Source organism: Alligator mississippiensis, chromosome 12 (genome assembly GCF_030867095.1).
Source record: "Alligator mississippiensis isolate rAllMis1 chromosome 12, rAllMis1, whole genome shotgun sequence".
NCBI classification, from domain to species: domain Eukaryota; kingdom Metazoa; phylum Chordata; order Crocodylia; family Alligatoridae; genus Alligator; species Alligator mississippiensis.
The window spans coordinates 64,022,470-64,041,960 of NC_081835.1; the positions used below are offsets into that span (position 1 = coordinate 64,022,470).

General features: G+C 48.1%; 1 protein-coding gene across 3 annotated transcripts in view; it reads right to left on the reverse strand.

The window, feature by feature from the left end:
* Positions 1–16,494, reverse strand: part of KCNT1 (potassium sodium-activated channel subfamily T member 1) — a 154,056-nt gene extending 137,562 nt beyond the window's left edge. For 2 of the 3 annotated variants that reach the window (XM_059715698.1, XM_014603731.3), the window contains exon 1: positions 16,346–16,493. In XM_059715698.1, coding sequence (XP_059571681.1) covers positions 16,346–16,440 — 95 coding nt within the window. In that variant the 5' untranslated portion in view covers positions 16,441–16,493. Of the gene's footprint in view, positions 1–16,345 lie in introns of all 3 variants that reach the window. The other variant, XM_019475633.2, reaches the window with a different exon arrangement.
* Between the last annotated feature and the right edge of the window lie 2,997 nt (positions 16,495–19,491).

Consider the following 19,491-nt stretch of genomic DNA (forward strand, 5'->3'; position numbering starts at 1 on the left):
GACCTGCCATGTACTATGTGTCTGTACAGCCCTTGCCACCACGGGGTCCAACCCAGGAGGCACTGCAGAAAGACCAATGCTCAATATAAAATAGTCAGTGATCATTACTGGTCAGGGCTGAGCAGTACTCGGTGGACTCCACCTACATCAATCCTAACCAAGGCAAAATCACAAGCGCCTTGCTATCAAAACGCACTCTCCCTTTTCTTTTCTCTCCGAGTAGCAGGCACAATAGAGACCCTTCCTGTTCACTTGGTCATTTAGGACCCTCTTAAACCCCCCAGAGGTCAAGAGCAGATGAAGGAGTGAGTACCTTTTATCTACAAGTACTTCCTATTTTCTATCTACCTGCACCAAGCGGAGCAGCAAGACGCACCAAAGCTGTTGCGGAAGATGTGAGAATTGCATCGCGGCTCATTTTGGATTATTAACAGTATCTCACGACTTGTAACTGGTCACATCGCAGAGCTGATCTAGTGGCCTGAGCCAAGTCATTATGGGCCAGGGTGCAGCATAGCGGAGTGGATGTTTATAGGCGCTGAGGTTGGAGGGGAGGAAACTTGGCTAACCCTGCACTAACGAAAGATTAAGGGTCATCGTACGTGCACAAGGATACCCTAGTGCATATCACACACCAGGAAAGGGTAGGTTCACTCTGCTGTTGGAAGCAGTATTCAAAGGAGGTGGAGAGCGGGCCGTGTTGAACAAGCAGCTCTGTCTACAGGATGGAGCACAGAACCAGGAGTCATTTGGGTGCAAATGCCAAACTGCTGCCGATACTTATGCCCCCACCTCCATCCCCTGTTTTTTTCCAGCTGTAAAAGAAAACAGATCACACGTCTAACCTTCTTACAAGGGCACTAAGGTGTAGGTCAGCTGTGTGGAGCACTCCAGGGTTGGAAAAGGTGAGCCGTGTACTACAGAGGAGACTAGCGGCCAATTCAACAGCAAGCCAAACTCTGACAGTCATGCCGTTGCCTTCGACAGTCGGCCAAACTTTGCTTAGGGAAGTGAGTTGAGATCTAGGAAGGAAAACCATTTCTGGATACACCTACAAGCACCAAGTTATTCCATAGGCCATGGTCCGCTGTTCTCTTGATCCTACCGTGCTCTTGGGCAAGACACTTGGTACCCCAGCTCTGCAGGTATAACCCAAACTAACATGGGTGGTGTTTCAAAATCCGGAGCCAATAGAAACTATGTACGTAACTTAGAAGAATTAGCTTGACTTCAGACCTGAGACAAAACTCTTACTCCGAGCTGGGCTGAGACCAGCTCCTTTTGCACAGACTGGGCGTGTCTACACATGCATTTATGCTGGCTTAAATTTACTGTGCAGTAAATTGCTGCACAGTAAGCAGGAATAGGCCGGTGTCTACACGTGTGTTAACGCTATGTGTGGACTGACTTGGGACTGAAGTTAGATTCAACAGCAAGCCAAACTGTAACAGGAATGTCATTGCCTTCAACAGTCAGCCAAACTTTGCTTAAGGAAGTGCTTTGAGATCTAGGAAGGAAAATCATTTCCGGATACACCTACAAGCACCAAGTTATCTCATGCTATGGTCTACTCCCACTAAAACGTATGCAGCTCAGCTCTGCATGAGGACAGGGGTCCAGTTCAGCTCTCTCTACACTGCTAAATAATATGATCACACCTGGGGAAGCACAGAGGCTTGCTGCTCTGCTAGAAGAGGAACCAATATCATCTCTCCTGGTCCTCTCCACTGCACTACTAAAACTGCCGGCTCTACCCAACACCTCACGTGTCAGTGCAGGAGCGTCCGGCTGGAATGACATAAAGCTAACAGCAAAAAGAAAAGATGTTTTTAGAGGAGAATGAATCAGGGACTTGAATAAGAAAATTATCCTTTTGCTACAGGTTCAGGGAGCTGAATCGGACAGCTTATGCCAGGCTCGCCTCGAGCTCTAGAGGGCATCACTGCCATGTGAAAGAATAGGATGGGAAATCCTTTGTAACAAAGGGACAGCGCTAAAGCAGCTGGCCTGAAATACCGTTAAGTCAACTGAGCATAACGAGACACAGAGACGAGCACTTATATGTGGGACGGGAGCCACCGGAGCAGAGAAGCAGCACGCTTGTAGGGGAGGAGGATCTAGCACCCGGAGACCTAACGGGCAAACTGCAGCTCTGTGGCTCGAACAGTGACCCTGGGATAGGGCCGGGAGATGGGAAAAGAATCAGAGCGGCGCATGGCACGAAGGCAACTGAGCACATGTTTTTAGAGAGCGGGCCGATGCACAAAGCAAATGCGATCGAGGTGGGATTTTGAAACGGCCCACCCTCCGAGCCAGCAGAGAGCGGGGGCATCGCTGCAGAGAAAGGCATTCGTTTTGGCTACAGCAAACAGCTGTGTTTGTCTCTGTTCATTCCTGAGAGCTGCAAAACATAGTCGGGAGCTATTCAAAGGGAGGAGAGGGGGGCCTTTGGGTGAAAGCTCCTCAGGCATGCCTTGGAAAGCACCGCAGAACCAGCTGGGTGGAGGGCAAGCGACGCACAAGTCCCAGCGACAAAGAGCGCTGCTCACGATTGCGTTGCCTGCTCTGACAACGGGACCCCGAGGGTGGGCTGTACCCCCCCACAGAAGGAAACGGGGAAGGGAGACATTCAACATGGCTTTACTGCAGGTTTGCACTGGCATAGCTCCCTGCAAAGCCATGGAGTTTCTCCCATTTCATCCCAGCGTAAGGCCACAGAAAGTAGCTGAAATAAAGACTGCAGCGGGGAACCCAGCGCAGGCGTCCGAAGTGAGGAAAAAGAGCAAGTTGCAGGTTGTGGAGGAACAGACGCTTAGTATTTATGGCGCGCTGGAGTCAATGGGCTTCTGCCGCAGACAGCACCCGTTCTGCTAGGCACTGCACAGACGCAGACCCAGAGGCAGTCCCTGCGGGGATGAATTTATGCTCTGTGCGAACAAGTGACAAAGACGGGGAAAACACGAAGAGGGAAGGGACGCGACCGGGCAGCGATGAAACCAGGTCTCCTGCCTCCAACAGACTGCAGTGCCTCTGTGGGTTTTGCGAAATACATTCAGATCTAGCGCGGAAGGTCACGAGTAGCCTCTGGCCCCAGCAAATACCTGCACAATAGGGCCAGCAAGGATCAGTTCATCAAAAGGAAAGTTGTAGCCACCTGCAGAGAGCTCAGGAGAGGTGTACAGCGGGCAGCCCCAGGGAAGTGAGAATACCAGCTGCACTGGCAGCGTCCCTGTAAATAGTTATCTTAATAAAAAGCCACTTTAGATTTGTAAAAATGGAGCCCCTTCTTGCACCCGCCGCAGGAGCACACGGTGCAGGACTTAAAAACTGTGCCCTGGCAATAAGTAAAGGATAGGAAACAATCTGCCAAACAGAGGACAGTGTTATAACGATGCAGCCCCGTAGCAAACCCAAGGGGAAACACTGCAACTGGAGCACAGGGAAGAGCCAGGTGCCCTCTGGACTCTCCCCCAACGAGCCTCTTTGTACTCACGGTCTCACCATCGTCACCGTGAGCCTTGCTTCTCCACCTCTCTGCCTCATTGCCAGTCTGAACCTCTCCTTGGGCCTTTGCCTCTGAAATCTGCTCACCTTCCACCGCCCTTATTATTCCCCCCCGGCAGCAAATCTTTTACCTTGCTCATTTAACTCACGGCATTTTCACTCTGCATATTATTTAAATGCACCACGACCACAGGCATCAGCTCAGCTTTTTGCTTTCCGCCTTGTCCTTCCAGCCCTCACCTCCCTTCAAGAAGTGCTGACAAGCTTCTCGTCTATAAATGGAGTACTTTTCCATTCATAAATACCACGGGTGCGTCTAGAGCCCAGCTCTTACACTGCAGCCTGTTGGACAGTCTGACCACCAACGTCGAAAAATGAAAAGGTGATGAACCAAAACTCACATGGTCGCTAACTCGAATGAAAGACACTTTAACAGATTAGGGTGAAATTCTAGTCTCATGAAGCCCGCAAGGGAATTGTCTTTCGCTGCAAGACCCTGGGATTTTACTCCAAAACTCTGAAGTTGCGGTATTTCCACTTTGCAACAACTCCTGAAAGCAGACTTGATGGACTCCGGGTCCCCTTCCCCAGAATCGCACCTTTTGGGAGCCCCCCTCCATTTTTCAGGAAGAGGCAGGAGCAATTAAATCTGATTTCTTGGGATTCATTTCGCTCTGCATTGATAGCACCACTTCTCCCCTCTATTAGACTGCAAATACATGTGGGGACTTAGCAGTTAGAGCAGAAAATAATTCTTTGAAATGCTGGAGAGCTGTCTCACATACCTTGAACAGGGCATCGCTTGACCTGGTATGACAGCTGGCCTACTTTAAAAGGTTAAAACACCATCCTTCAAGTACCAGAGCTTTGGATTTGAAAGGTTTCCTGTCCCAATCTGCTCATAGAGTGCTTCCATCTGCCTTTTCCAGCCTCCCAGGGGCTTTAATCCCAGGCTACCATGAACAAGCCCTGCAGGTTTTCAAGAGCACTGCCAGCTACCTTCACACTGTCCTGTCTACGTGGTTCCACCTGGACTTCGAGGAATCACTTCTGCAGGTGAAAAGCCAGTTTATGACGCAGGAGTGCAAGGATGGCTCAGTAGCTTTGCACCAGGCTTTGCACCTGCAAATACTGGGTCCAGTGTCTTCTTGATCCTACCATGCTCCTGGATAAGACACTTGGTACCCCAGCTCTGCAGGTGTAACCCAAACTAATATGGGGGGTGTTTCAAAATCCTGAGGTGCTCAAGCCCACAGCCAGTAGAAACTGTGTACATAACTCGGAAGAATTAGCATGATTTCAGACCTCAGACAGAACTCTAACTCCAACCTGGGCTGAGACCAGCTCATTTTGCACAGACTGGGTGTGTCTACACATGCATTTATGCCGGCTTAAATTTACTGTGCAGTAAGTGGGAATAGGCCGGCATCTACACATGCAGGCATTAAAGTGCATTAATGCTGTGTGTGGACTGACTCGGGACTAAAATTAGTTCTAAGTCAGTCCACACACACAGTGTTACTGCCCAGTAAGGCATCTATACGTGCGTTACTGCGCAGTAACTAATCGGATATAAATTTGATACCTGCATGATACCATTATCACATTTACGTTCAAGCTGGCATCAGTTGCCCTATTTACTGTGCAGTACTGGCGTGCACGTGTAGAGACACACCCATACTGCATAGCAGTTTCGGTTACTGTGCAGTAAACCCGCACGTGTAGATGCACCCACTGAAGGACAAGATACACATTTCAAGGGGTGACAGAGCTTGAGGTTTTCCCCAGGTCTCCATGTATCGGTCAGCTCCCTGCTGAACCGGGCCACACTTTTGGTTTGAAACACAGATTTATCCTAGAAGACTCCGTTGTACTGGAGCTTGTCCAAAGGCTGCTGATCCCTTACAACGGGGCACACTTTCTCACCGAGATAAGACCAGCTGGTGTCTGCACCATTTAGCGGGCACGGGCAGCTCTCAGGAAATGAGCTGGCCCCAGATTCAGGAGGGAGGCACCTCTATCAGCCATTGCAACCTGGCTGGCAGCCTCAGCCCCCGGGGTGAGGAATCCTCCTCTCTTTTCTCCAGGTGTGTGGAATCAGGTTAGCAGGCCAAGGTAGGAGGAAGCTGAGACTGTTGCCAGCTTTGCTGCACCTCCTCTGCAGATAATGAAAGGACTCCATTCTCCAGGGGCGTCCGAGTTAGATCATCGTGCCAAGTTAAACTAGGCCGTGTTCAGAAGGCACTGATAAAATGACAACGAACGCTCCTAAGGAAAGGAAGGATTCGCTTGACATGTGTCATGTCACGTTCAGCTCCAATCTAGTACGCCCAGCTTTACACAAAACCATAGTGCGATTGTTATTTCGGGGCACTTTGTAAGAGAAGTAAGGAGAGAACAGGAATATCTGAAAAGAACAATAATGTCTGACATTAATCTCTATAACAACGTTATATTTGGAAATTAACTGACATTGAATGTTGTGATCAAATATTTATATAAAAGGCAGCATTTACACACACTCTATATCTATGTCAATAGATCAATATCTCGATATCTATATATAACTATATCTATATATAGATATATATAGCAGCAGAAATCCCTGATTTGTGCAAATGATAATCTGGTCCTCGGCTTGGTTTTTTCCTGTCTTTTTACCATCACTTCCATTGCTTCCTGCACCAACTAAAACCAAATTCAGTGCATAGGTACCCATTCGTACTGGGTCCTTAAGATTACTTAAAGCCAGCTGTTAGCCCAGAGCATAATTCGTTGCTGATTTAAAGGTTCTGTCCACAATTTCGGGGGCCGACACAGAGCACACATCTTTGCAAAAGCAAACCCACGGTCAAGTCCTCTTTGCTTTATTACAAGTTGAGCAAGCTCTCTGCTACTTTTCATAACAGGTTTTGGCATGATGTTTCCAGCCGTGGGAGTTTTCCTACGGCTGGAAAACTGAGCAGGATTGGGTCCGGGGATCGTGCCAATACATGTCACCAAGCGTCAAGACTCTTTGGACAAATAAGATATCACTGTGTCTCAGGTTCACTGTAAGACAACCTGTGCAGTGCGCAGTGGCCATGCTTCCAGGTACCTCAGCAAGTGTTAAGATAAAGCAAAGCCAGTGGCCGAGGATTTTAACCACATAAGAAATGCATTAGGAGGAAAACTCTTGCAAATTGGCATCTATTACAGGGCACTCTAGACCAAGACAAAGCACCAGAGAGACCTGGGAGAGACCATACCCAGGACTAAAAGCCAGGAACTATGGAGTTTGACAGGTTTTGTCAACCTGGCTGCATCATCACTGTAAAACGGAGAGACAGACAGACCCCAAACACAAGTGTGTCACTAAGATAAATTTACAGGCGTTCCCACAAATCTTTCTAGAAGTTAAGTGCTTTGTCTTTACTTATCGGTAAGTGTTTTCCAATTGTGTATTCAAACCCTGCCGACCAAAGCAGAGTTACAATCACCTCCAAGCTACCACATCATTGGCTGTACCAGCTACTAGTCACGTTTAAATGCATTACAAGCCATTATAGAAATCAGGCCACAGAGTTGCCTTGGAATAGCGAGGTATTTTCAATGAAAAATTGACAGGCACCTCTTTGATAGGGATCCAACTTGGTGTCACTGAAGCAAAAGCAAAGGCAGCTTGGAAATGGGGATCGGTAGCAGCTGCCAGGTTTCAGTGCAGAAAAAGTTCCCTCTTCCCCTGCTCAGCAGAGCAGAAAATGGTTTTAGATTAATGGAATATTAATTTGACGGAGCAGCTTTAAATCAAATTATCTTCCCTCCTACCCCCTCTACAGAGCCACACGTGGGGACTAGCTATAATAGCTGCCTGCCATAGGAAGCCCATGGGATGCACAAGGGAGATGCAATCAGTGTATTTACAGCGTGACTGTCCTCATTACATGGCTGCAGAGAGGAGTAAGGGAGAATATTGCCCACCCGGGCACATCCCTCCCCACAGGACTGCACTGGGATTCCCCCCAAGCAGGTGGGCAGGAAGGGAGTCCGGCTGCCCTTCTCCAGGGACGAAGGCGGGAGCAGGGATGTGAAACTACCACCGGCTCCAATGGACCCAACGGATGCAGCTGAAACAGCAAATGCCTGCGTCCCTCCTTGACAGTGTGTGGATGCTGCCTTGTGGCAAAGATCCTGTTAGGGCATAAGAGGACCTTCCTACGCTAATTCGGTACAGAGCCAAGCGATGACTTTACGTGCAACCATGCCGGCTTCGTTGCTTTGGCTCATCTAGATATTAGGAAGAACTTGCTCACTAGGAAGATAGTAAACCAGACCATAGAGAGGCTGTGCAATCTCCATCCTTGGAGGTTTATAAGACACAGCTAGACAAAGCTTTGGCTGGGATGATGGAGTTGGGGCTGGTCCTGCTTGGAGCAGGGGGTTGGACTGGATGTGACCTCCTGAGCTCCCTTCACACCCTCCTTGTCTATGAGTCTATGGTCTATGTGCTGAGCCTCACGTCTCAAAAATGAAATGTGCCTCTAGCCCCCATTCTTTGTAACCAAGTTAAACAGCTGTCATGCTGACTGCACCCGTTCTGACAAGCCCTGGGTCAAAAGGCATACCAGGGATATCATCTGTACCAGGAATATGCTCAGTTAAAACCATTCATTGGTTACTCTCGATGGACTGGCACCCCATGCCTTGAATATTCAAGGGAGACTGACACTATTTAAACAGCGTGCAATGCTCACCCTTGGGGAATACAGCATCTGTCTCCAGCGTTTCCTTGCTGTCAGGTTGCATTCCCCGCTTCTACGTGCACAGAGGCAGCTGGAGGAGACTTAACTACAGTCAGCTTTCCAACTGAAATATTCTTCGTATCTTAAGTAACTTCAAGCCAATAAAGTTCTTAGTTTTGCTTGTGCAACTTAGTAGCCTTAGATGAAGTGAGACCTATAATAATAAATTTAGAAATTACATACTACAGCAAAGCTATTTCGTGAGGCTCTCATCTGACCTTAGTCGAATACCTCCGTATCTCGCATCCTATATTCCTAGTGCCCGTTTTTCATCTTCGGCGCTTTATTTCCCCGGCTGTTTTGTCTTTCTCTCCCTTTTCAAATGACAAGAATTGTTGGCCAGACTCTCAGCTGGCGTGCGTCTTTCATAGAGATGCTCCCATTTCCCTCAGTTAACCGCAATGTTAGATATTCATTTTTTAAAATATTGCAAACTATAAAAATAAAGATAAATATACCAAGAAAATACACTGGCCAGGGAGGGAAATCTGAGCCAACTCTGTGAGGTCATGCTAAACAACACAAAATCAATAATCTTCTTTTTCATCAAGGTACTTGCTGTATATACTGTATCTCTCAAAGGACATTTTCCACTCACTCCCCTAGAATTATTCCACCACATTGTACCACTTATCCTCAGTAAAGACCCTTGCTAGTAATAAAACTGAGAACAATATTCATGGAAAGAATAATAGCTTCTTGTGTGCAAATACACACACACACTCATGTTTATAGGTTAAGAATAAAATATATATGCATATAGGTGAAGAATAGACATGCTTTTTTGCTCATTAGCATACATACAGATCTATACATGTGTGTGTATGTGTATATAGATCTAGATATATATATCTAGATCTATATAGATATATAGATCTAGATATATATAATCATAAGCAAAGGAGCGTTTCTATTCTTAACCTATTACCTTCATCAATTTAACCAATATTCCTACGTGGGTTTCTGTTCTAAGAGAAATCCGGGACATTTGATACATATGTCAAAAATATCAATTAAATTGTTTTTGAAATGGCATTTTCAATTAACACACCAAGACAGTCATTACCACCAGAACCTTTCATAACAATTCAAAAAGTAAATAGCAATTAAGAATGCCATTTATTCATTAAAAGTCTACAGACAGAACAAAAAAAAATAAGATAGTTTTTATAAAGCTGTCCCTAACTGCTATATACACCTACTTTGGAGAGAATTACAGTGTTTTATTGAGCAATTTTAGCCCCAGATAGTACGTGGGTGTCTACAGCGCGTACACTGCAATGACAGTCATATATTCCATGCCCTGTATGATATCTTGAAGTGACTCATGGCTCCATTAGGAAGAATAACCTATAGCCCATTTTATTCAGTAATGGCTTTGTATTTACTCACAATAACAATGCAATTATCACTTGTCACTCCCATGCATCCCCCCGGGGACAACAAGTAATGATGCAGGGTGCAAGACTGGGGTGTTAAATGAAGCTTGGCAAGCTCCTTTCCAAACACCGGCAAAGTGGTTCTGGTGCAAGGTGGCAGCCTTGGCATCAAAGTTCATTACCCGACTCAAAGGTGTCTGGATCATAACGTGAGCTCCACGGTGGGAAGCTCATATCCAAACGGCACACAGTAACTGGGTGGCTAGAGACAGCATGAAGAACAAGCAATGATAAATATTACAAGAGGGAGGGCAGTGTGGAAGGCGGCCTGGGTAATGCTAGGAGGCTGACCTTGCCTGAGAAAGGCAGCTCGAAAGGAGAAGAGAAAGGCCTGAGCACAGCCATCGTATTGAGGCAGAAACGAATGGGCGCCTGGGTCTTTCAGTTCTGTCCTTATTTGCTGCAATTCTCTACTATGGAAAGGAGAGAAGACTATATTACAGCCTTTAACACCTCCACCTGCCATTAGGAGACAGAGAAATACAACCGGGGGTCAGACTCGATGATCTATTGAGGTCCCTTCCGACCCTAACATCTATGAATCTATGAAACCATCTTTAGGCCACAGTATTGGCCTTCACTAGCCCCAGGCTAAGCTATTCCTTATTGCATACAATTTGTATTCCAGCAGCACCCGCAGAAAGAAGCTCTCTTGTGCTAGGCACTGTGCAAACACAGAGAAAATCCTGGCCCCAAAGAGTTGACAGTGACAGGAGGCAGAGACCAGGCAGGAAGGGAAAGGAAGCAGGCGCAAGGTGCAGTGACTTACCCCCAACCCATGGCGCTGGCCTCCGGGAGAAAAGAACCAACATTTTTCAAAGAAGTTGGTCTAATAAAAGAGATCGTATCTACTCAAAGAACCTTGCCCGACATTTTTCAAATGCATCCCATCACCTTCTGGCTTTACGAAGAGCATGGCATGTACCGGGCATCCCAACGCTAGGCATAAATGTGTGGTCTTCCGCATTCGCTCCAGTGCATGGTGTGCTAGGTCGATAGTCTCCATGCAGACCCCCAGCTCTGCCCCTTGCAATACAAGTGGGAGCGAAGTAGGAGCAGGGAGCAACAAATTCATGGGCATGGGCTGTGCCACGGATAGTGATTTTTAGACATTTCCTGAATGCTTCGCTCCCTTCAGCCTTGCAACTGCATCCAAGCGTCTATGGAAAAAGCTATGCTTTAACCATGTTAAGAGAACATAATGTAGCCAACCAAGTAAAGCCTTCACATTACGTTATCATGGGGTGCCTTATTTCTCTTCCAATGCATGCGAAGCTGAAGCTACTTTCTGATTGACTCTACCAGCTTGGTGATAGCAGGGATCTGAAGTTTCCACAGGCCTTGGCAAATACCAATAATAAGAATAATCCTCCTGAGCTTTCTAGTTCAACTGAAGTGATACAGTTGAACTAGAAAGATCAGGGGGATACTTATTATTACTCAGACTTCTTTCATTTTCAGTTCTGCATGTTGCTAGATCATTTTCCGATTGCATCTTTCGTAGCCACTGAGCCACGCGATGGCTCAGGAAAATCATCTTGTTTTAATTAATCATATGTTCTAATTTTGCCTTGCCAGATGGAAAAAAAAAAAACAAAACCAAGCAGAACTAATTTAACTAAGAGTCCAGCAAGGAGCTGTTTGGTTGTCTTATGAGATTTTCATTATTTTCATTTACTATTTGTATTCGAGCAGCACTTCGAAGCCACAAATGAGACAGAGGCCCCGTTGTGCTAGGTGCTCCACAAACCCCAGTTGTCTTTCCTGCCTGGTGCAGGGGGCTGGACCCGATCATCTTGTGAGGTCCTTTCCAGCCCCTAACATCTATGTATGTTGTAGACAGGCCATCCCTTGAAGAATTTACCCCCTGTAGTGACAGACAGACAATAGGTGGGTAAAGGAAGTGCTTTTACCCCCATTTTGCAAGCAGCAAACTGAGGCACAGAGAAGTAAAACAACTGGCCACGGGTCACACAGGAAGCGTGTGGCAGACTTGGGAACGGGACCTGTCTCCCGAGTCGCAGAACAGCCTCTTAACCATAAGATGATCCAGCTTCTTTAGTACGAAAAGGATCTTTTTCAGTAACTAAAAGGCAGTGCAAACGAAGTAATGTTACAATTCAGATCCATAAGCACAGGCCACTGCAATGTTATCATTAGCCTTAGGACTTGGAGCAATCATGCACTCTAAATAAAATGATACAAATTTGTCAGTGTGCCTAACAACAATCAAGGACAGAGAAAATGAGTGGGCAATCTGAGAAATTAATGGACGGATAAGGAGCGATGCTGGATTACTTTACATTAAGTGATACATTCAGTGAAGAAATCATGTCCTTCTGTATGTTAAAGTGGAACTTTAAAAGCTGCACAGGTTAAAAGTGCCGAAAGCTGATCTCTCAGTAATAGGGTGCCCAAGTGCCAAATACAGGAGCCCCTAATCCATCCTGCGATTTAGATGCACTTCTTAGTGACTAATTTAAAAGCTGGAATATTGATAGTGCCAGGCGATGAGGAAGGGAATGCTTCAAAGAGCCATTTAGCATGGGAGGAGCAGCTGAAAAGAACTTGCCATTTGTTAAATCCCCCTGAGAACTATTTCTTGGTTATAAAACACCAGAAGATTCAAAAGAGAAAATGCTGAAGGCTTTATAAAAGAGGCTGCAGCAATTCTTTCGTACCAAATACTGTGACAAAACCTCTCGTAAGCCCGAATGCTTCTGTGTTGATAATCATACTAAAAAAAAATGTACTTAATCACCATGACATACACTGCCCCTTGCTACTGTAAAATGGGGCCTGTGGCTTCAGCATTGCTAGCCTGGAAAGCATGCAGGCAATTGCACTGTAGGCAAAGAGCGTGGTGCCTAATGAACCTGCTTTCCAGGCAGGTTGGTTTTCTCCCATTCCCCAGGTTATCCCAGCACTGCCCAGAGAGGGAAATGTGACAACCGAAATCTGGCACGATCAAGATGAAAAAGGTACAGAGGGGTGACACAGCTTGTGGCACAGCCCTGTCTTCAGCAGATGTGCTTTCGCAGCTGCCTCTCATCAGTAAATCCCACTTGCAGTTGAGAACCAGACGCTTTCATGAATAAACCCCCATCTTATATCAACACTGGGTTGTTGCATTCAGTCCCTTGGTCCTTCCCTTCCCCCCCTGGCCCTGCTCCTACGTACACATGCTTGCAATAGCATCTCGCAGAGAATCCCATCTAAAGAGGAGTCCAAACTAAGCCCATTGCCAAGTAAGTGAAAGGGCAGGAACACATCAGCAATGAAGCCTGCCCTTCCGATCCTTCCCAGCTCCTTCCAGGCTTTGTCATTTTGTAATTGGCTCAGTAACCTTTGTGTTAGGCACAGCCCTGTCATATCCAGCTTGCTCTGAGTCTCTAAGCAAATGCCAGTGAGAGATGAACCAGAGGAACTTGCATACCAGACTAGACCCGAGGTCCATCGACTCTCTGCAAAAAGCCAACATCAAAACCTTTGGGACAAGAAACCCCTTGAGGGGACAGAAGATAAGTAAGGCTGGATCCAAAATCTGTGCAGTCAATGAGAGGGCCTTGATAGAGCAGCCTGTCCAAAGGCAAGATGACTTCCCAGTCCCTGTTAGTGGTCGGCTTCTCCACTGAAGAAGGAGGTGTACATGCCTTCAAAAGTTAAAGCCTCATTTCCACCCCCAATTAAGTAATCACTCTCAGCCTAAAGAGATTCAGCAGTAATCCCATCTTGCACGGCTGTGCATCCCATCCAACAGATTCAAAGTGAATCCCACCTTGCACCGCTGTGCGTGTCCTTCCCACTGTAAGCACCTTGCCCTGGCTCAGGATCCCCACAACTGGGATCCTTTACTGGTGCCTTGTGGCAGCGAGGTCCACAGCAGCTGTGTGAACCAGCACCTCCTTGTCTTGGTTTCGAGTTTGTTGCCTTGAATGAAGCAAACCCTGGAGCCCTCGTCTTTATCTTTTCTGCCAAGCCAACTGTCTTCCTCCCCCCTGGGCTGATGTAACCCCATCCTCTAACGAGCCAATTTTAAAATTCCATTTTAATTATTCTTTCAAGCAACTTGTCTGGTTCTGAAGTGAAGCTGATTGGGGGAAGCCCTCACAGCGTCATCTAGGTTATCGTAACAAAGAAATAGGTGCAACCCTGGCTGCTTCCAATCCAGCAGATGATTTTAGTAGGAACTTGCCTATCTTTGCTATCACCACAGTCAAATCATGCTGAAGTTTCCGTAGCATTTTTGGGTGCAATCTCTGATGACCTCTGGGTCTTCACGTGTAGCCCCTGGCTCCAACACCACCTCTCTTGACTGCTCAGTCACTGCCGCTATCCCATTTCTGGTTACCGAAACCCAGCGTTGACGCCGTGCCAACGTCCTGTACGGCGAGGAGCTATTCATGATTCTCCAAGAGAAAATATTCGAATTCCAAAGAAAGCTAAACCCTGGCTTCCTTTATGAGGCAGAATATTCACAATCCTTTCAAGTTTCTGCTTCTCCCTTGGAGCTCATCGTCTTATCAAAACATTAACACTCTAGGGGAGCTTTCAAAAGGCAGATACTTAGGATGCTAATCTTTCGACAGTGCTTTTATAAAGAAATCAGATATTTATTTCCCCTGAAAGTTTGCTGTTCATGCTGCATCTCTAGGACCAGGAACGTGGTCTGCATGCTCGCCACATATTTTTTTTAAATTGCTCACAATTCTGCTGCTCACATAAGGGAATTATCATCAGCTGTAAAACATGGCATTCCTGTCAAAGTTATAACAAAGGACTTCAAAGCCTGCCTTTGAACTGCTTAGTATTTATGAGCAAGTATTGCAAAGCCAAAATGCTTTTCTATGTTGCTCTGGTAATCTAAATCAGCTGAACACCAACGTGCTTTACAGGCGGCTAATTCAGGTTTATTCTGGCAAGCTTGATTGTTCTCTAAAATACCAGTATCACCAGCCCCTGGAGCTGTAACAAGTGCACGAGGATAACATGCACTCAGCGGGGCCTACCTCCGCTCTCAGCAAAGTCAATAAGAGCACTAGCTGTACCTGAATGGGATGTGTGTGTATATATGGATTATTGATACATGCACAAATTGCAGAACCGGGCCTTATGGATGAAGTTCAACATTTCCAAATACAGCACAATGTTTTCAGGATTTCTAAAACACGGGGAAAAGCCAAACAGCTAGACATAGTAGCACCAACAGCAAATAGCGCAGAGACATCTTAAGAAACAAAGCAGTGGGTTTGCTAATGTACTACAGGAACATCGCTCTCAAGTTAGGGACTTCACATGAACATGCAAAATAACTTTCAAATCGCTGACATTTGTACCCAGACTAAACAAAGCCTACATGGCCAATGCTAGACGAGAAAATAAAATAGCCGCAAAATGAATCACTCAAAATACAGTGGCGGAAATGCCTTAAAGATGTAAATCTTCACAACTGCAATTTTCACACTCAGAAAACCATCATCGTGATCTAAATGCTTTATATCATGTCAAGCTGTTTCCGATCAAACCCCCATTTTCAGTGAACTAAGTCATTTGGATAAACACTATCAAGTTTGTAGTATAAACCTACACCACTGGGCAGAAGTGTCTTTTAAGGGATCTGGCTTTTGAAATATTGTGATTCACTTATTCCTGCTTGAAAATGACCCACTTGTCTTCCTTAGCTGTTAGAAAATGTTTCATCGGTTAGCAAATCCGGTGAGCTGTCTAACACGCACGTGCCAAGGTACATGCAAACCTTTGCCTCACGGTCTCCAAACCACAACTCCTACATTTCAGCCACAGGTTTGCCACAAAGATCACAGGCTGTGGAGAAGTCCCTTTTTTTAAATGCTCCGTTTTTCAAAGCTAGAGAAGCTAGCTCTGGTAGGAGACAACTTAGCAGGTTCCCTGCGGAGGAAGCAGCAGAGGTGTCTCCAGCGGCTTTGCCACACCGGCTGCCATGCCCAGGGGCCCAGGAGGTTTCAGAGGTGGAAGAGCCACTGGGCCAGGACCTGCGCGACGGCTTGTTTCGGTGGGGAACAATTCACAGGCCACGGGCCGTCCCCCGGCATTGCATCTTCTTGATTTGTAAATCGACATTTGCTTCGTGGAGAGCGACTCCTTACTGCTCTTTGCTTTAACTGATGCCCTCGGGGAACCCCTCTCCTAACACCCCGCGTGGTCCATCGCCGCCGGCTCCCGCCACGATCCTCCAAGCCATTTCCCCGCGTGGGCCGAGGAAGCCCCGGGCTCCACCACCGCCTTCAGCACCACGGACAGCTCCGCCGCCCGGCCCGGCGCGCCCTGCCCTGCCGGCGCTGCACGAGCCCCTGCGCTGCACCCCAGCGCTGCACCCCAGCGCTGCACCCCTGCACCAGCCTGCACTGCACCCCTGCAATGCACCCCTCTGTAATGCACCCCGTCCCCCCGAAATGCCCCACCTGCAATGCACCCCATGCCACCTGCATCCCTTGGGATGCACCCCCTCAAGTGCACTCCCTGCCCCTGCACCCCCCTTGCAATGCACCCCCTTCCCCGTGCCCCCTGCACCCCCCCTTGCAATGCACCCCCTGACTCCTGCCCCCCTGCGCTGCGCCCCGTGCCCGAGCCGCCGGCCCCTACCTGTCGTCGTTCTGGAAGCTCTGGTCCCCCAGCAGCAGGTCTCGGAAGCGGTAGCGGGGCGGCAGGGGCAGCACCTCGGACTCCAGCTCGTTCATCCTCAGCGCCGCGATGTCCAGGACGACCCCGCTCTTGCTGCTGTCGCCGCCGCAGCCGCCGGGCGACGAGAGCCTGCAGGGGAGGAGGGAGGGAGGCAGCCCCGAGGAGCCCGGTGGATGCTCGGAGCCAGGCTGGAGCCCGCTGCCCGCCCCTTCCCGGGGACCCCCCTGCAGCCCACCCTGCCCCAGCCCATTACATTCTCCTGCCCCCGGAGCCGGCGCTGCAGATGCTGCCCAGCCCTGCCTGGCACTGCCCGCGGGGAGGGTGGGGGTTTGGAGAGGGAAAGAGCCTCAGACACAGCACCGGGGGGCTCCTGCCCCGCTGGAAGGGGCTGAGGAGGAGGGAGGACCCCCCTCTGCCCACACTAGCACCAAACCCCTGGAAGAGCCCCGCGCGGATGAGTCAACCAGCCGCCCGGCTGCCAAATGGCAGGATGCCTTGCCCCCCATTGACCCCCAACGCCTGTCCCTGGAAGCCACCGGGACGGGGTGGGGGCAGGAGGGGCAAGGGGGCAGGCACATGCTGGGGGAGGATATGCAATCACCTGCGCACCCATCGGCTTGGCAGGAAGGGTCTCCAATGCTTCAGCCCTCTCCCGGCTTACAGAGGCTGGGGCTGAGCCCTTCCACCCCCTCCCCAGAGGATGCAAAGTAGAGAGCACAAAAGCCCCACACATCTTTTTTTTCTTAAAGCACACCTGAGGGCTAAAGGGAGGGGCCCTGCCCTGCTCTGCCTTGCACACAGGTAAGAGCAGAGCATTGCAACCAGGATTTGATTTGCAGAAACTACTGTTGGGGGTGTTTGAGGCAGGCAGACACTGTGACTGGTTTTGCCAATAATCCATGATAGACGTGCACCACGCACATAGGTGTTATCCGGCTTTGTGCATCCGCTCTGAACCTGCAGCTGCGCCCCAAGCCACCTCACCCGTTTCTCTAGAGCAGCCAGCTTGAGGAAGTCCCTCTCTGTCACCAGCTCAAATATCTTGGGCACTTTCCGGACAGCGAGAAGAACCGGGGACCCGTGAGAGGTGAGGATGAAGAGGCCAATGCCTTTGCAAGTTCTTTCCTACCCCTCTCATCCAACACAGTACCGGAGCTCAGAAGTGCCAGAAGACTCAAGGCACCCACGTTGTTCATTAGGCTCCTGACAGCCTGACCCAGACCTCCCTGAAGTCAACAGAAAAACCACCATGGTCCTCGGATCAGACCCTCTCCATAGAGGACACATGAAAATACAGTGGCAGAGCTTCAAGCAGCTGGATGTTTCATTGACAACATGAAGTTTCCCAATGGGCTGGCCACCAGGCTGCAGAAGGAAGTCTTAAGGCCAGTCACAGCCTTTTACACCTTAACTAACTCGGATTCCTCTTAAGGACAACTCACCGGGAGACTATACTATACAAACCCTCGTGCACTGCAGTCCCTAAGTCTGCAAAGAAGCAAGTAACAGATAACGTTTCTGCTGAACACAGCCTAAGAAGTTAACAGAGCTCGTTCCTCAGCACTTTGGGCCCGAATCTCACTGATTTCTTTGCTGCTCTGTCTCATCCCTTACTTCTACACGCTGTCAGGAAGGGCTGCTAGACTCCTTTCAGCTGCCACAGGCACAACACAGCCAAATTCTGCATCGCCCTGCACTACAGAGCAGTTCCTGGGCTCCAGTGGGGCTGCACAGGGGTATAAAATGATCCAAAACTTGGCCTGGACTGCTGAGCTGAAGTGGAGTCAAGCCAAACTCCACACAGCTCAGGAAGTCCCTCTGGATTTGTGCTGGGGGTGGGGAAAGAAGCTGGCTGGGGCTCTTTATCCTGCAATGCAAGAAGAGAACTTAATAATAATGGCATGACAAAAGTCTTTTCTGCTTCAGGCGTTTAACCATGTCCTGGAAGGTGCTTTAAGAGGGTCCCATCCTATTTATGATTAATAACTGCAGGGCCCCACTGAGCCCAATATGGCAAAACTCCCACGGACTCCAGTGGGGCCAGAGTTTTATTTCTGGACTGGCTGCAAAGGGGAAATATCTCTAGGCTAGTCAGACATCATAATGGCATTCATATTATTCATACAGATTATGCAATTTGTACATAATCATGGCGGCAGGGAGAGCATCTCACTATCCATGGAAGATTACCGCTCCATCTGCAGGACCCTGCCGGTCTCAGCGAGCGACTCCCGTTGAATGACACTGAGCCCCTGTTTAGAAGAATAATATGCTATTCCCTCTCCTAGAGGGTGGAGAAAGTATTACGGCCGCAGGAGTGTGTACCGCCTTTCAGAGTACCATGCGGCACCTGGGGAGAAGAACTGCACTAATCAAGTCCCAGTGAATGCAGCAAGCACATTATGCATCTAAGCAGTGCCAGAGAATTTGATCACAAGTCCTTTTCTGCGTACAGTTACTTGTGTGCGCAGGGCAGATGCATACAGCAGCTCCGAGATGGTGCAAAAATGGTAATGCATGGTTTCAGTAGCATCTGGCACACACAAATACAACACAGCCCCGAAGTCTGGTTGTCCAGGGTTCACCTGGAACAAGGGGCATGGTGATATCCTGCTTTTAGTTAAGGGTGATAGCTCAGTCCTTAACCGAGGCTTTCGGCTCTGATAATCAAGTTTCCACTGCAACCTGAGCTTGCTGAAAGCGTTCTGAATTTGCTGGGGGAAAAAAAATACAGAGCAGTACTATCTGTGCATAATGATGTGTCTTTAACCACAAAGCCTTAGGTTACTTATAAAAACAAATTACCAGGATTTTTTCAAAAAACTCATTTTTTCCCCCAGTTAAGTAATCACTCTTGGCCTAAGACCTTGTGCCCCAAAGCTGTTAAACTAAGTAAATATTTCCAGTTGGCCTACATAAACCTTAAGACACAGAGATGAAAATGAAGGCATGACATTATTACTTCCAGACGTATGGAATTATGCTACACATTTCTGTCGGTGTTTGTTCTCAGAAGCAGTTGCACTTCGAATGCCTTGGGTTCAACACTTGCATTCAAAAACACTCAGACGGTTAATATTTCTCCTGCACATAACATACCTTTTTTC